Raw genomic sequence first — 18,907 nt, 5'->3', positions numbered from 1 at the left:
AACGCGAGTTCTCGCGACGCCCGGTGCAACCGCGTGCAATCGTGAAAAGAAATCAAAATTTCACATCGACTTCCGAAAATGTATATTTAGCCACGTAATGCACCCCGAGACACCATCGTACGAAACTTCCAACTGTCTATAAGTACATCCTAAGAGATGCGTTATTCTTGCTGAAAGATTGCTGAAAGAAAAAAGAAACTTTTTTTACAAAGCGGAAACTCGAAAATTATACAGTTCGACGATGCCAAAATAGTATTAAATAATTAAGCGAGGCGTTTGTAATAACAATAATCAATGTTATCACGAAGAGCGAAATAATCACGAACTGTCCGAAGTACAGGCTGATACGCAACGACGACGGTGGTATTTCAACAACGGTGATATTTCTCGTTAGCTGGCGCAAATCTGTTAAAATAAAGCTATAAAATATTTCTTTCGAATAGAATTTTAATGAAATTTGTTTAATAAATCGCTGAACGAGATACTTGCGCGATTCTTCGACTCGACTTGTTGCGTAGATCCCTGTATAAGGAAGAAAAAGAAACCCGAAATCTGATCCATAAAGGGATTAATTAGCGAAAAAGAGGAGGGAGGGGGAGAGGCGGATTAAGAAAGAGATAAACGTTGAAGAGTGTATTTTTTCTTCCAATGCCAAAAAGATGCCATTTTGTTTTGTACGAAAAAACTAGCGAGAAAATCCAGAAAAAAAAAACAGAGAGAACGTAGCGAGTGAAGGACGAACGAAAGTGCGAGAGCAAATTTTTTAAATAGTTCGTAGCATGCGTATGGATGTGTAACAATAAAGCAAAAAGAAAAAAAACAAAGCGAAACGAAGCAGACAAGTCGGTGTATATGTCCCGCGAAATCCGCTTACACGCCTTAATCTATCAATTGTCGGGGAAACGGAGTGCTGTTGTCAATCGCAAACGCAAATTAGAAAATGAAAATGACTTATCATTTATCAAATCCAAGGCCAACACCGGTTAACATTAACCCGCGATCGAATGTTAACAACTTTACTTCGCGCGATTATGGATATCGCTCAACGACAAAGAAGCGGGAGAAAAAAGAAACGCACGATGATCTACTAAATCTCGGTTTGTTGGTGGAATTTGCGACCCGAATTCGTAAAGATGTACGTTGTAAGGATGTAGCGTTACGTATACACCGACCGTATATATGTATATATATTTTTGGATAAAGTCACGAAGAAATTTTAAATCGAAATTCGGGCGGGGACGCGCGAGAACGTGATTATCTCTCGGCGGATTCGCAGTTCTCGCGAAATTGACGAGACACGTTCTTCCCGAGAGCGAGAATGAGAGTAAGCATGAATGAGAAAGAATGAGAGAGTGTAAGAGAGAGTGAAAGATAGTCGAGAGAGCTTTCACGCACGTCGTCGCTCCCCTAAATGTATTTATGAATATTTATTTACGCGAAGAATGGAAGAAAATTTAATATATTGACGATTAAAGAAGTGGTCGTAAGTTATAAGTGTAAGTTTTCTAAGAGCCATAACTTGTAAAGCACTTTTGCGCGGATCAGCCGCGACACAAAGTTCTCGAAGTGATGAAGGTAGAAGACAGCGAAAGCAATGGTATAAAAGACTCATTTCACGGGCGAAAAAATAAACAAGGGGCAGTTTCAAGTTAATAATAAATTTCGTTCAGGATGTGTGGATGTGTCCATCTTAAGATTGAAGTATGCTTAGGATACGGTAGTGAGTATATGATACATATAAGTAATAAAAAAATAATTGATTTTAGCTATCGATGACTATTATCAACAGTAAGAATACATTTAGACAAAGATATGTGGTAAGACAGATGTAATTGTCCTTTGTGAATATACATAAGAGAGAAATGAAAAATACAAAAAACTTTTATGAATACAACTGCTTTCATTTTTATTTTAGGATAATTTTCCTGTAACAGACTGTAATCAATCGTGACATAATATTAAGTGCTTTCCAACAAAAGACAGATGAAGTCACAGTATAAGAAACTAGAGTTCTTTTCATTTGGTGATACAAATATTATTCTTCTTTTAGCATTCAATCATAAATAACAAGAACACTTTTATTGACTTAAGTCACCAAATGTAAAGCATCCCAATGAATCGTTGCATTATATATTTGCTAATGCCAATGTTAAAAAGATGAAATGATTCACTGGGTTACACTGTGTCTCTTGAAGACTGGAAAATATTTATTATAACATTATATTAAAATATTGTTTGATGCATTCACTGCAAAAATATCGTACGCAGTGTAGGCATATCAAAGAACAATGAACAAGTTATTTTTAAATTATTTCAATTCTTATATTTATCATTATTTTATGTTTTATATTTACGAGCTTACTTCTAATAAAAAAATTCAGTTTTTATTCGAATCGACGAATAACAGAGGTGGCTGCTCTGGTTGCAGGACGTTGGATTTCTCAGTGTTCTTTTTTAATTCGAATATTATATGCCTGATTGCTGGCATCCAAGTACGACAAACAGTTGCATGTTGCATCATAAGAGTAACATGGATTTTGTCGGCTTCCTTAATATCTTTTCTTAGCAACGCTGAAAATATATATACTGCTATTATAAATGTGTACAGTAAATATATTTATCGTGCTGATATTAATACATAATTTAACATATGGATGTAAGGACTTTATCATTACCTTTCGATATATTCAAGATATTTCTCTGTACTGTATCATTCAGTTTGTTTTCGAGCCAATTAGATTTCATGATATCTAATCGTTTTCGTATTTCCTTCACCTTGTTCTCTTCCATCTTCTGTTCCGTCATCACAGATTCTAAATTGGTCAAAATTTCTGTCAAAGCTTGAGCTTTATCAAAATTATCATCTGATTCTATTGTTTTTGTATAGTCCTTATCGGTAGGAGCCAGAAGAGGCTTATGGGGAGCCGTGGTTATTGTGGGAACTGTGGTAGACTGTAAAGTAGGAGGCATATTCAATGATGCAGGCGAAACAGTAGCCTTCTCTGGAGAAGGGGTTTGCGAGGATAGCGGAAATGCCACTCGCTTGTTCAGGAGTCTCCTGGTGGATGTCCCTGATGAATTATGTTGCGAGGACAATGCCCACTCCGGTGGATCGTTCCATCCGGGATCGTGAGTGGACGGTAACAATCTCTGACTAGAAACTACGTCGCTCGACGAGGACGAGGCAGGAATTTCTTCCATTTCCACGCTTATAGGTTAGGTTCAACATCTGACAAAAAAAATGCGAAGTCAACAATCTCGTGTAAATCAATTTTATCCTTAATATGTATACGTACGGAAGAATTATTGCAGATGAATTCCTCGGTCGTTTCACGATTTTCCTTTCGTTCACCAGTCTTATCAGTGAATATCAAGATTCGTCAGACTTCAGCGATGACACACATGATGATGCATTTTTACCGAGTGATGGTCCTACTTTAAATACAATACCGTACGCTAGTATTAAGAGGAAAACGCTCATATGCAAAAATTGTTCGATACTTGTTTGTTTTTCCTTTTTTCTCCATCATTCTTTATTATGACATAACAAAACACCTCGCGCACGTGTCTCAATGCCTGGTCTGGAGCTGCTGCCAGCCTGCCACTCTCAAGCTTCAACACGAAATTATAAGGCCTATTCTTTTTGGTTGAACTTTTGCACTTCTTTCCTCCTGGAGAGAAAAGGAAAAAAGATGAACTAGTGCAAAAGTTCAGCCAAAAAGAACAGACCTACTCTATAAGCGCATAATATTATTTAATATTAAGCATATTCTTAGAATATTAATTGTACATTTAATATTCTAAGAATATGCTTAAAATATTAAATAATATTATGCGCTTATAGGGTATAATCACATTTCGCGTTTGCAACGAGATAATCTTTCTAGATATTAATTTCTTGACGCGAAATTCTTCTTTCCTACGTCAATTACGGACCTTACTCGATCGTTCGATAATATTTCATAATTGTTTGTTAAATATAAAAACTCGAAAATTTTTTTTAACTTTCAATTATGGACGTGGAATCCTTTGCACTCCTCTGTCACTTTTATTTTGTAATTTAAACTAATTATATTCTTTTCAGAAAAAGAATTTTTCTATACACAATAAATATATATGGACAGAGAATTGAAAAGAATAATTATTTCATTTTCTTCATATTTATAAATAGGAGTCCTTAGCATCATTCTTTAGTGTAGGTTTATTCCTACATTCGTCATCAATGCGTACGACATTTGAGATGTAATGAGACTTTTTTGTGCATAATTAATGCTAAAAAATATATATACAGAGAATTGTATGCAATTATTTCTTTTTTACATTTATAAATAGAAGTCCTTTATAAACTTTCTACATCCATTAATATGTATAATAAAATGTTTGTGATGAACGATCAACATTCTTGCGAGCATGATTTGCAAAATTCATAGCTGAGTTTTCAACTTCCCGTTAAAAAAAGAAACTTATAATTAAAGAGGAATAAGATACATGTATCAGATTGTATCAGATATTGATAAATTTATTATAAATTCAACTAATACTCGACGCGAGCAGGTTTTCTTTCCTCAAGAATTAATGACTCTTGTTTCTCAGTATTATAATTTCTCGTTTTTTGTATAAGGCTGCTCGAGAATTAGCTCGAAAAAATAATTCGTATATAAATTTAAGCTTAACGCATGTACGTGAGATCATTCGGGGTCGCCATTAATTATTCATGATACGCTGCACAATAGATCCAAGTCGACGCTTTGGGAAAAGAAGCATTTAGTAACCTATCGTATTCCGTCATATTTTATATCTGTCTAAAGTTCTGATTGCAGCGCTTAAACAGGTTCGAAACTTGGGAGTTAAATCGTGTTGAATTTCTTGGCGCTCGGTTGAGGCGTTTTGTTTACATTTATTTATAAGAATATGCTGTGAAAAACTAGAAGCATTTATGACGTTGTCCAGTTCTTCAGATCTCCGTTCGTCGTAAAGTATATAGACAACGACTACATCGCGTATAACGTTTATTCTTTGGTACGGTAGAAACGACTTCTGCATTAAACGACGATTTGTGTCCGTGTGGTGATGAATATAATTCAGCTTCAGCTCGAATCGAGGACGCCTCATTTAGGATTATCAAACATAGTAAGTTTCTCACACGATCATAGGGCGGTATTCATAGTCCGTTTTGATTTTAAGACCGTCTTAAGTAATGTCTTAAACTAATGCGGTTTTCTGATTGGTTCATGACACCTCAAGGCTAAACTTAAGACGGTTTTAAATATAAGATCTGACTGTGAATACCGGCCTCTGATTGGTTCACGATATCTTAAGATGGTCTTAAATATAAGATTCGACTATGGCCGTGGTCCGATTCACGCTCACAACGCTTAAAAATCATTTCATCTTTGTTGTTTATCAAATGTTGAACGAAGACAAATAATGCTCATGAGCGTTGTCAGCATGAATCGGACCACGGATTATGGTCGGTATTCATAGTCGGTTCTTATTTCAAAACTGTCTTAAGTAGCGTCTTAAGACGCTAATGCGGCCCTCTGATTGTTCGTGATATCTCAAGACTGAATTTAAGATGATCTTGAATATAAAAACTGACTATGAATACGGGCCTATGAATACCGACCATAGTTCGACGCAACGCTCGCCAAGTGTTTATTAAGTGAGTAATCTGTCGTATATTAACACGCAATCCGCTAATGAGAATCGACGAGAGAATATTGGCTGGGTTCTTGAGCAAAAAAGATATTAATACGCTGAGAAAAATATCCAGGCTTTTTGCGATCATAATGATCGGATTATCCGTTGAAAAAGTAACAAACGGTTATATCCAACCATTTTGTGATCGGACAAAGAAAATTCGATCATATTTAATCGGAAATAAATTCATCGAAATGTCCGATGAGAAATATCCGTTCGTTACCTTTTGAACGGACTATTCCGATCGAGACTTGATCGGACATAATGTGATTGAATATTATTTTCATGTTGAAGTCAAGCGAGAACGTGTCTCTAGCGCGAATATTTATTTGATTTTTATTACGCATGTATTCTTATTCTCGGCTGCATAAACTGCAATATCATTGAAACATCGAAAAGAAGTGTGATAATGACGAAATTTTTCAGAATACAAAAAAATCTTGAAACTATGAAATTCGAGGAAAAAGTAATCCACATTTTTACAAGTAAGTACCTAAACCTTTTTCATGTATAAAAATTTACATGTTAAATAATCAATGTTTGTTTATTCAACTGTGTCTAATTTGAGATCAAGTATATATATTTGATTAGATAATGTTAACTGATCAAATTATTTGATTCGAACAGAGTTGAATAAACAAGCATTGATCATTTAACATGTAAATTTTTATACCAGAAAAAGGTTACTTATAAGAATGTGGATTACTTTTTCCTCGGTATTTTTCCTTACTGCTTACGTCTTACTGCCTTAAGTTTTTTTGTGTGCCAGGGCCCTTAAACGTCGCTTAAAGTTTAAGTGCGTCAGTGCAACCGGATCTTAATTGCAAGAATTGACCAAGCACAGTCGAAAATTTGTCTCGTATATTCGTCTGTGATAGATTAATTCTTACAACTTACAACAACATGATATGCTCACTTACGCTGCAATATATTATAGGCTGCGGTCCATTTGACGCTACAAACGTTTCGAAGCGTTTGAGCGACCAATCAGAACAAAGAATTTTACGAATTAACTAATCAAAGAATGCTTCGAAGGATTTGTAGCGTCAAGTGGACCGCAGCCAAAACCATCAGCCTAGAGAGCCTACGGAAACAGTCGCTGATCACGTGACTATTTTGCGATTGGCCAGCGGCTTCCAATTGATCGGATAAAATATTCTCTTTTTACCCGTTCAAGTCTAATGTTCGATCAAGTTGTAGGTTTATCCGATGAAATTTTAACGGATAGACATATAATGGTTCATATTCCGTTCACATATAATCGAAAATTACATTTCATCGGATAAAGGTATTTGTTACTTCATCGGACAATCCTGAATCTGTTCGAAATTGATCGGAGAAAGCACTAGAACGGTTATTTCCGATCAAAAGCACTGAACATTTTTCTCAGTGTATGTTTATTTATTATAATTCGTAATGTAGAATAACTTGTCTATCATAGATGATCTTTGATATTATATTTCTTACTTATTTATTATTTCTCTAATGCTGTGTTTGGGCCGTAAGGTTTTTATGTAGTTTTTATGTAGTTTTTATCTAGCTGAGTGAGCGGTGGAGCGACTTATAATTTATAGTAACAAATAATTTTTCAATCGTTTCGTCAGTGTTTAATTGTTCCGCGCGATTACTTTCTTCGGTCGCAAACCTGTGTCCCAAAATTCAATATACGCTATTCATTCTCATTGTCGACACGGCATCGGCATTTCACGTGTGCCAATTTTATGCTATCAAATTTAAAACGTGTATGGTTTGAATTGAAGCAACTGCGATTTCGATTTTCGATGTCACGTTCGTACTCGAATTGGCGCGTGATTAATATAGCGTGATTAATATAAAATGGTATAGAAGACTTTTTTGTAGAAAAGGGATTAATTTGTGTTACCGCATAATTCGTATAAAGGGTTGTTTATATATACGAAAAAATTTTGAAAACAACTGGAATACATCAATTATGTATAATTTTATATATAATTAATAATTATATATAAAATTATAATTTATATGAACAATTTTTTTTTACATTTCTCCAAACTTGATTTTTTTCTACAACGAAAATTATCCCTTTAATTATTTTTGATATTTTCGCATCATTATGATTATTTTTATTACACTAAAAAATAATTTTACAAAAGAAGGAAGGCTGTATAAACATATATGCACCTATTTCATGTATAATTATATAGTATATGTTTATGATATATATATACGTGTTTATGTATGTTTATTATACATATTTATACATATTCATGCATGAAAAATTTTTTACCGGATATTATAGATTAAAAATTTTTAATACATTTTAATTCATTAGAATCCAAATTCTTGATCCATGCGTATATAGATAGAAAAGAATTGTAAAATTGAATCATTTTCTATATTCATATACGGGAATATAACAGAATTCTTTTTTATGGATTCAAATAGATTTAAATTGTCAATCAGCTATAAAATTAAATGGGATTAAATGGATTAAAATAGATTCATTTTTTATGGATTCAAATAGATTTAAATTGTCAATCAGCTATAAAATTAAATGGGATTAAATGGATTAAAATAGATTCATTTTTTATGGATTCAAATAGATTTAAATTGTCAATCAGCTATAAAATTAATTAATCTAGTTTTATTGCTAAAATAAGTATTATAAACTAATACGCCATATTCTAAAATCCACACACGACAAAATTATAATAAAAAAACGTTTTCACCTAAATTAGAGAATTAATTTCTATGATGCTCTCAAACGGTCATCCATTTTGAAGCTATACCACGTCTCGCATATATGCTTGACTTCTATCTATAATCGTACGCAACTGTTACTTCGATGATCCATAAACCTTGAATGTTAAGGAATGTACAACTGTGACATATCTGCTCAATAGATATTGTTAAAAAGATGGTTCACTTACAGTTAAATCGTATTTTTTTTATGAATGACCTGATATGACAGATTTCTTAACTTGAACAGTCTTCAACTTAAGATTAATATTTCACTTCACGGGATAAAGCGACGCTTTTTTTTCTGCCAGATTCTTTTGTTTCCTACAAAAACGCGTAATGAGCATAATTTTATCAATATTTGAGCTGAGAACTCATCACCAGAATTTATTTCCAAAAACATGAAATTATCTTTGTTGAAATAAGAAAAATTTTGTTTCAATCCTGTGTCATGAATTAAAATCGATTCACAACCTAAAGAATTTTTTTTCGATTGAAAAGAATAAGATTCACTTTCTTTCAATCTCGTATTATGAAGTATTTGAAGCTTTCAAATCTGCATTAGATTGAAAGAATAAGAATTACGTCATTTCAATCCTGTATCATGGATTAAAATGAATTGCATGGCTTATTTTTTCCGTAAAATTTTTTTTCGATTGAAAGGAATAGGAATCCAGTAGTTTCAATTCCACGTCACAAATTAAAATGGATTCAAACATTGCTTATATTTGAATTGGATTAAAATGGATTAAAAAAAAATCATGAATTTAAAATTAGTGATGATCAAACGAATCTATTTCAATCTATTTCAATCCTTTTCTGGATATTGAGTAGTTTCCTATCATAGCTTTCAAAGTCTCATTCGAGCGTTCATTTATCATTGTTGTTCACCAAATACTAAACAAGAATAAAATGATATTTGTCTTATTAACATCACGTACAGGTTGCAGTCTTTCAAATAGTGCGGTTTCTAGTTACATATATGCTGTGATAGCTATACAGGGTGTTAGTTAAGTATGTTGCCATATTCAACGAGCGATTCTTTGGTTTATTTCAAGTAAAAAAGTCCATAAACATGTGCCCTAAATGGCTTAGTTTCCGAAACAGGTGAATGTTCGCAAATGTTTGACGAAACGGTAAATTGCGTTGGAGATATCTTCCTGCATAAATATGCCTTGCTCACGTGAGTTACCATTCAGAAGAACTGAACCTGTTTTTGTTTTTCTATTTTTGACTAGTTTTTGACTAGTTCAAGCTGTATTTCTTTCAAATAAACAGATTATTACTACACGTTTAAATTTTTTTATTTCGGAAACTAAGCCATTTAGGGCACATGTTTATGGACTTTTTTACTTGAAATAAACCAAAGAATCGTTCTGTTGAATATGGTAACATACTTAACTAACACTCTGTATATATACTATATATATATAATAGTAATTTTATTTAGGCCATGTTACACAAGTTTACCGAGTTGTAATTGAAATTTAAATCACTAATGATGTTTTGATAAGCTGTGGCGAAGCAACAGCTGGTACAAGACCACAAAATCTAAAATTCGTAATAGATTCTTACATTTAAGGTCGTTTTAAATACATTAAGATGTCATAAGCCAATCACAAAGCCGTATTAGCATTTTAAGACATGCTTAAGATGATCTTAATATAAAAATGAACTATGGATATGAAATATGAGTACCAATCTACGATATTGTAAGAAATAAAGGAGGAGAATGTCATGAATTATGAGAAATTCGATAAAATCGTAAGTGGCACAACCGGAATAGAACAACTTTTCTCTTAAATTTAAAAAAAAATTTCCTCGAAAGAAATATCGTTCTTCAATTCGTTCACTCTGTGATTCCTATATGTATATCTTTCATTTTTATTCCATATATGTTATGTTCCAGCGTTAGACAACTTAAAATTATTTTACGAACGAGAATCAGAAATAACAATATCATTGCATTTGATTCATAATTATTTTGTTTATCGTCGACTACTCCGCGATAAAATACATAATTAACCTTTGCCATTATGCAATCGATTTGCATATATGTAAAACAAGTTTATAAGCATTAAAAATAATGCTGTAACACCTATATGATTATGTGTTTTTTTACAAGTAGCGAACTTTACTTTATACAAAAGTACGATGCTGACTTTGTTCCGACAAGATTTGTGACAAGTGATGAACGATGAACATTTAAATACCTGTAAGAGTTTTATCTCGACATACATGAGACTATATCATGAAATTTCACAGACGTTGAAAACGTCGTTGGGCCTTGAACAATTTTCTCTGAAATCGAAAGTTGATCGTTCTGACGATTGTTACACATTCATATCCACGTGAAGGTATCCAGGCCAGTATGCGAAGCCATACACGTAACTCGCACTCTCGACGAGGAAGTGAAATGACGCGCAATAAGGAGTCTCACAAATCCTGATTTTCCGCTTTCCATATCGTTAGAGCAAATAATAGAGCACGCACCGAGCGGGCAACATTAGAAATTAGCGGATTAACATTAGAGGAAAAAAAGCTATAATTATGTAAAAGTTGAAATGTAAATTACTAGTAATTTCAACTTTTACATAATTATAGTATAGTATATTAAGTTATTAGTAATTACGTATATTCCATATGGATCTGTTTTCTTAAAGAAATACACATCGATAAATTATGAAACCTAGACATCATAACGGATTGGTTCATGTTGATACATTTGAAATACATTGATACGTTTTGCAACAATTAGGATTTATGTTAAATGCATTTTGCGATCATTAAGATATGTATAAAATTTTACGTTTTACGATTGTAGATTTATATAAAGTGGATTAGAGTGATGTATTCCGACGTATATGCAAACTTATATAAATCTTAATTGTCAAACGATTAAAACGGATTGCTGACGTATCAGTCAGTTATTATCTTGGAAAATAATTTTTTCTCTTCTTGAGAAATTTACTCGATCCGTTCGTTTCACAAATAAATTTTCAATAAATCTTCGAAATAAAATGATCTTCATCGAGAAATTAATATTTGTAACAAATATTTTCCTTTTCAGGCTAATACAATACTGGACACTTCGATGGATGCCGCAAAAAAATCCGCTATCTGTCGCATCGATATGCAAACAGCTGTTCTGGACATTTCCGAATCATGTGAGTAATTCCTTTGAATTTTAATTAGGCTAAGAAAAAAAAGTTTTGTTAAATTTAAAATGTTATCTTGTTCGTTTTACGGTAACCCCCCTGTCACAATTATTTGGTTTTATATAATATCTCTCTTCTGGGAATTGTAACGAAAGCTGAAATGGAGTTGTAATAACGTTGTGAGGGAGCAATATTCAGTTCTTAGGAAAGTGTATTATTATAGATTTTTAACGAAACTCTTTCTATTAAAAGCATGTTACTAGTATTGGAAATTACTACGCATTATCGCATTACGCATTCATACCCAAGCTGCTACTGATCGTGAGTATCTGAATATAGCACGCGAACTTTGAAATCGCGAACTCACATCTTCAATGAGAAAATACAAAGGTATATTGATTCAGAGGCGGTTATTACATTATTTGACCTTTTCAAACTTGACGTGTGTGAGATCGTCGCGACTTCCAACATGTGAAGCTGCTCATAAATTGAGTCTTCTCTCTCTCTCTCTTTTTTTTTACCTTACGCTTGAGGTGACATAAGCCGGTGTTTATAGTCGATTCTTATATCTAAGATCATCTTAAGTATGGTCTTAAAATGAACCGGTCATAGAACGTATTAGTATCTTAATCCAATAATGAGAATAAACTAAAATAGATTAGAATTTTACTTTAGTAGCATTCGGATGTATTAAAAAATGGTTCATTTTCACTTTAAAACTTTTTTAGATTCGATTGAATTGAAAAACTGCATCATATATGATATATATTTAGAATTTTGAATTAAGAAATATTCACGATGCACAGAAAAAGCTGATATCATTTTTAGATTGAAATGCACTTCATGCAATTCTTATAAATTAATAAAAATACATTCGGATTGAAAAGGATTCATTTTAATGTTCGTGAATTCTCGCGTATTTCTGAAAATTTAAGTCCATTTTAATTCATTTCAAGCCATTCCCATTTACTGGAAAAAGCATTATTTAAGATGGTCTTGAAATAAGAATGAATTATGAATACCGGCTATAGTCTTAAAGCATATAATAGATAACGATTCTCGTTCTTATTCTTTCTTTCTCAAGTTTTGTTTTCAAGTATACATGCTAGTTTACAACACTAGTATACAACGCACAGAAATTCTCTGTCCTTTACTTAAGGATAGTCTAAAAACAAGTTTAGATATAAATAAGAGATCGTTGAGATGCATAATAACAGAGCATTTTGCTGTACGTGGCGGTTAACTATAATTGCAGCATGAGTTTGTTTTATTATTCAGAATTAACAAGGTCTCATACTTTATTATTTTCCGATAGTAACTTATGATATGTATCTAACATGTTGAAACTTATTTGCGCTGAGTTCTAAGGTCGAATTTATTTCTACGGTTTATTTCCATTCAGACTTTGTCTCAGTATTTGCTACAGGCTTCAATTACATCATTTAATCTTGATTTTTTAAAATAAATTTCAAGGTCTACCACGTTAAGTTTAAGGACGCGTATTGCTTCGGACTGTTTTTAAATTCCGTTCCACTCCCACCTTCGAATCACCTTTCGCATAGCCACGAACTCGTTTTAAACGATCAAAGATCCAGTCTAGAATCCGACAACCTCGACACAGCACTCAGTGATTTCGAGTACGAAGTGCAGAACGTGACGGTAACGAATCGGCAACACGTGCGCGCGCGCGCGCACAAATCGTCTCGCAATTTATTTAAAGATCTGTTGTTTCTCACGGCCGTGAATTACCTCGCAGTATATATTACTTGAAACTAACGTGTGCATCAAACAGTAATTGAAGAATTATCTTTCTGTGTGAAATGTCGAGCGATTCTATGGATACCACGAAAACCGATTGTGTAAAAATAAACGTACAACCGACGCATCACAATGGTACGTCCCTTATATCTTTATATCTTTTTGGAGCGATCATTTTCGTGTATATTCGACAAGGTATTGTCAATGCCCTTGTCACCTCGAATTGTAAATTAGAGCACGTTTGAAGCGCGCGCTTCATGGTATTGTAAGTCATCGCGTCACGTGACTGTTGGCTGGTCGGTAATAATTTAATAATTAATTTTTTATAATAATAATGTGTAACTAAATTTAACATGCTCTCTAAATTCGTTGGAATCTCACTTTAAAGAATGAAAATTAAGCCAGTCTTAAAAAAGAGTAGCTAGATTTTTAATTTTTAAGTGAGATTCGTTCTAAAAGTTTTAGAGAGTAGATTTACATAAAAAATTATATATATATAATATATGTAATAAATAATATTGTTTCCTTACTTCAAAAGTGGCGATAGTGGCATAGAAAGTTGCGTGGCTGCTCTCTGTACCGAAAATCCGAATTTAAATTTATCTAGAACATACATTTTATTTGATCTCTCTGAAAGCAACGACAAACCACCGACAGTATTTTTGCTATGACAACCTCTTCTAATAGGCCGGATTCCTCGAATCCAGCGTTAAAAACTGTAGGTCACATATGTATATTAGAAAGCGGATGCACGTGTAGAAGAGGTCACCATGTCACAAAACATGACTGACAATGAAAAGAAGACTTTAAATGTGACACAACTTAAAGAGTTAAGTTTTTCAGAAAAGGGAAAAAACTATTTTTTAACTTATAACAGAAAATTATTGATTCATTAAATAATACCGATGAAAAATACTCTTAAATACATCAAATGTCATTTTTCTCATTTTTAATAATAACCTAGACAGCACGCAATATTTATAAAATATTTACAAAATATTTATAAATACTATATTTATAAGATTTATTTTAAATATTTTGTAAATATATTTTTATGGTCTTAGATTACACAGATCATAAACATTTATTATAAATATTATGAAATATTTATTTGAATGTTGTAATAAATGCTATGAACATACTTAATGAAATATCATAAGTAAAAAATACTTATTAGAGAATTATTTATTTATATTTATCATAAATACTACATAAAATATTTAGTCTATGTTTTAATAATATTTCGAATAAAGCTTTATATAAAATATATATAACATTTCAAAAAATGAATATTAATAAATATTTATCATAACTATTCTGTGCTGTCTGGAAATATGAATCAGTGAGTCGATTGTATATCTTGAAATGAAGTGAAAATTACAAAAGTGAGCAAATCCAATAGAATTTTTCCAATAGAATATTTATAATTTTATCAACACCTTGCGAATTTTCTCACTTTTATAATTTCACCTAATTTCAAAATACACAATTAATCGATCCACAGAAGTATAAAAGCCAACGTTAAATATTTTATGCGTAAACAACTTCATCGATTCGTATCTTACAGTAACAACAAACGTTTTCGACTTTTCTATTAGATCATTTTCAGTATTTCAAATTAAAAAATTACATTATGTAATTTCCCATTAAACGAATTCAATTATTAGTATCGTACAAATAAAATAGAAATTATCATTAAAGACAAAACCTTTAATATATATGCACCTTATTGTTCTTAATTTTTCTTCAATACATTAAACAAATTCTATTAATTAATTTAATAGTTTTATTCATATTATAATATAAATAAATGGTGCCGATTAACTTAATCATTCGGAATTCGGTCAAAGATCGTCCCCTCAAAAGAGTATCTTTCTTGAAAAATAAAAACATCGAGAAATCGAACGTAGCTAACATCGAGAGTAGATCAAATGCTGGCTAATATAACTTTATCGCACGGAAAAGATCAGAGGTCTGCGCTCTTTAACGCGACGTGAAAAAAAAAACTTATCACAAATCGTAAAAGCGAGCGAGAGGCTTCCGGGAGAAAGTAACGCGTAATACAACATCTGTGTTACCTGGAACACTCCATGCAGGGAAATGCGAAAACGACCATTTCCCGAGACTCGAATCGTTTCCACCCCGTGAATAGACTTTTGAATTTTACCCTTCACTTTCGCCGACGCCGAGATTCTCCGCCGTCCAATACTTTCTTGACGCGTGGCGCCCTCTGGCGGTAAACCGCCGTACTTCCCCCTCCTAACGAAACGCGCCGATTTTTATTTATTGCTGATAAATTCGCGCACAATCCGACAGTTGTCAGTTATATTGTTATCTTTATCCCCGTAACGGCGCTCTTTCACTTCTTCGTGTTCCATCCCAAGAAAAACCGCCTTTTCCACCTCCTTCGTCTCGCTGTTCTGGAACATTGTGATAATCACGAATCTAGACACGTATACACTTTGATCTCTTATTTCGAGATTGACGTAATAAGGAAGTTAGTATGTAGTAGCACGCCGATTCCGCAACTGCGTTACACGGAAAGTTACAACTGCTAAGTTTGGGTCTCATTCAATCTTGTGTTGTCAAACTCGACAATTAGACGACGCCTACTAGACGGTCCTGCAGTGTTCGCGAACATGGGTAAGGATAATCGCTCTCGTGATTTCGACGTTTCCGTTTCATCTAATGGACTCGTCTCTTCTTGATTTTTGGATCCAAAGGTCAACCGTGACGTCTGAAATTGATCTTCCATAACACTCCTTCAGCCTACATTTCGCACCTTTGGCTCTCGGATTTGTATTCGATGAATGTGTATTCCTTTGCTTTTCATTCATATAAACATTATCTAATTTTAATGAGACATTAAGGCTGGAATCCATAATCCGGTCTTAATCTCAAACAATGTCTTAAGATGCTAATACGGCTCTTTGATTGATCCATGCATTAGCTTAAGGCCATTTAGAATCTTGAGCACCGTCTATGGATTCTGCCCTAAGATTAATGTGAAATGGATGTCGGAATTAAATTCCCAGACAGCACACAATATTTATAAAATATTTATAAGGCTTATTTTAAATATTTTGTAAATATTTTTGTCTTACATTGCATAGCTCATAAATATTTATTATAAACATTATGAAATATTTATTGTAAACCTTGTAGTAAATACTAGGGAAATACTTAACAAGACATTATTAATTCAAATAAAAAATACTTAATAGAAATATTTATTTATATTTATCATAAATATTAAATATTTAGTCTATCTTTTTATCTTTTAATAATATTTCGAATAAAGCTTTATATAAAATATTTTATGAATTACCTTATGAATTACCGCTGATAATTAGCTGCTATGTACAGATAAAACGATTAAAGCGGATAATAAAAAGTGTACTAGACTCTTACATAATTTTTTTTATGTTGCATCGCGCAGTTGTTTGCTGTCAATCATGAATATGCAGAAATTATGCTTATAAATCGATAAATTAGTCTTACTTTGCATTATGTTGAATGACAGTGAAAAGGTTGCTGAAATTTAATGACTTTGCAATGAATGAATGAAATTGTATTAAATTTTGTTCTGCAAAATGTTCATCATTTTTATTAGCACATTATTAGTGCAAAAGGAATATTATACAATCCCTATTCATGTTCATGAACAAACACGAATTTATGATTTTAGATTTCAATTCATCTCTATCCAGCTCCGGGACTCTAAAGCGCAAATAAATTAAAATAAATTTCAATTTAATTGAATTAATTTTTGAATGCTGGATATAACTGAAGAAAAAATGTGCTAAATTTAAATAAATGTTTATTTGAGTAGTACCGGCTAAACATTTAACTTACAATAAATAAATACATTTACTCAATAAAGAAAAATGATTATTAAATCAGATTAATTTTCTTTAGTTTTTGTACAAAATAAATATTTTTATATTTAGTAAATATTTAATTGCGCTATTCAAATAAATAACTAAATAAGTAGAATTTTTTTCAGTGTACGTGCACTTGTAAAAATAAATGTTATACAAAAAGGATTTAAAAACTATTAAATGTATTTTCTAATATTTTTTAATAACTGTGTTATGACTATTTTCATCAATGTGTAGATCAACTTTAATCTCAATTCAATTTACTCTTCGTCTTTTAATAAAAATGAGAAAAAGATGAAGAATTAGTTGGATCGTGCTTAAAATTAATCTACATTGATAAAACCAAGCACAATGTCCGAAATATATTAACTTTGATCTCGTTTTAACTTATTTTCTATCTTTTTCTAGTTCTAAGAATTAAGAAGAGATAAAAAGTAATTAAAACCGGGATTAAAGTTAATCTACTTTGATAAAAATGAACATGACCGCCTCTTTCACAAATCTTTGGTTAAATTATTTACTTGATGATTGAATCAACCATCACGACTGCCAACGTGAAGTAAGCACAGTTTATCTCAGGAGAAAAAGAGAGAAGAAGTTTTGATAAGTACATTAACTACTGTTGGAACGTCTGCAATATTCAATTATTTATCTCTTAACTGAACAAGGGGGTTTCAAAGCCCAGAGAGTATCATATTTTTGCAATCTTCTTTGTTTCTTTTTTTTTATTCAATTGTTTGTGGTGTTACATTTTTCTCCTGAAAAAGACTTTAATTTAACTGTACAAGTAACTATATCTTTGAAAAGCTCTTTTGTATGAAAATGATGTGCTGAGATCTTCTAAACATTGAGTATACAAATTTTTGACCTTTTTATTTTATTATATCTTTATTTTTACGAGTCTGATATCTATCCTCTTTTCAATTTATGCTAAAAAATATGAGAAAAATGGATCTCTACTACAGAGTAATGTTTAATTCATTTCATTTTTTGCCCATTTATTATAAAATAACCGTGTAATTTCAGCAACTTTCTAATTATTACTCTGTGTATGTATAATATGTAAGATGGAAGTTGTCATTTATCGAAGCAAAACACGTTTGTTTTCAAACGAGATTGATTCCTTTGCATGTTTAAATGTCGTGCGTCCTTTCTTTGTTTTTATGCTCCCGCTATGAAAACATCATAGTTAAAAATAAGCAATTATACGCTCTCGGAAATGTTACATTGACATAAGATAATAACTTTCAGAAAAATTTTCCTCTCTCTCTCTCCCCCCCCCCTCTCTCTCTCTCTCTCTCTCTATTGAATTTTGACTTCATGCAGAGAGATCAGCTTCCAAATTAATTATTTCAAGATTATTCCGATTATTCCTTAAAAATAAAATTTACTTTTTACCTCTTGTAATTTTTAAAGTTTCTTTTTTATTTCTTTTTACAATTTTTCTATTTATAATGTTAAATACCTCTTAAATTCTCGAGTCGTTATCTCTTGTTCGAACAAATATATTTGTTTATCTTATCTGAAAAATAAAATATTTTTATATCTCGCGTTCTTACATATCGCGTCTTATTTAATTTGAGAGATAGCCTTTAATATTTCAAATACAAACGCGTCTTGCTCTTAGTTCTTTACTGGATCTAAATGTATAATTGTACCAATCATATTAATGAATTTTACAACAGTTGCAAA

At 32.0% G+C, this 18,907-nt stretch overlaps 2 protein-coding genes across 6 annotated transcripts in view; one reads left to right on the top strand and one right to left on the bottom strand.

Moving 5' to 3' along the window:
- Positions 1-2,335: 2,335 nt before the first annotated feature.
- LOC108726664 (steroid receptor RNA activator 1) lies at positions 2,336-3,627 on the bottom strand. The gene is made up of 3 exons (XM_018454360.1): positions 3,297-3,627; positions 2,676-3,229; positions 2,336-2,571 (listed from the first exon to the last, which is right to left on the bottom strand). Exons 2-3 carry the CDS (start codon positions 3,199-3,201, stop codon positions 2,378-2,380), a joined length of 720 nt encoding a protein of 239 aa, XP_018309862.1. The 5' UTR covers positions 3,202-3,229; positions 3,297-3,627; the 3' UTR covers positions 2,336-2,377.
- Positions 3,628-4,941: 1,314 nt separating this feature from the next.
- The window catches only part of Aldh-III (Aldehyde dehydrogenase type III), a 20,494-nt gene continuing 6,528 nt past the window's right edge, over positions 4,942-18,907 (top strand). Inside the window, exons 1-2 of one of the 5 annotated variants that reach the window (XR_001936816.1) lie at positions 4,942-5,130; positions 11,489-11,585. Coding sequence is in view for 4 of the 5 variants with exons in the window: in XM_018454398.1 (XP_018309900.1) it covers positions 5,071-5,130; positions 11,489-11,585 (157 nt within the window). In the remaining variant the exon portion in view is untranslated. Of the gene's footprint in view, positions 5,131-11,488; positions 11,586-13,221; positions 13,470-15,640; positions 15,978-18,907 lie in introns of those variants that run through there. The other 4 variants (XM_018454398.1, XM_018454397.1, XM_018454399.1 and 1 more) reach the window with 4 other exon arrangements.

Source organism: Mycetomoellerius zeteki, unplaced genomic scaffold (assembly GCF_001594055.1).
Source record: "Mycetomoellerius zeteki isolate Tzet28-1 unplaced genomic scaffold, Tzet1.0 scaffold433, whole genome shotgun sequence".
Lineage (NCBI taxonomy): Eukaryota > Metazoa > Arthropoda > Insecta > Hymenoptera > Formicidae > Mycetomoellerius > Mycetomoellerius zeteki.
This window is presented reverse-complemented; position numbering and strand designations above follow the sequence as displayed.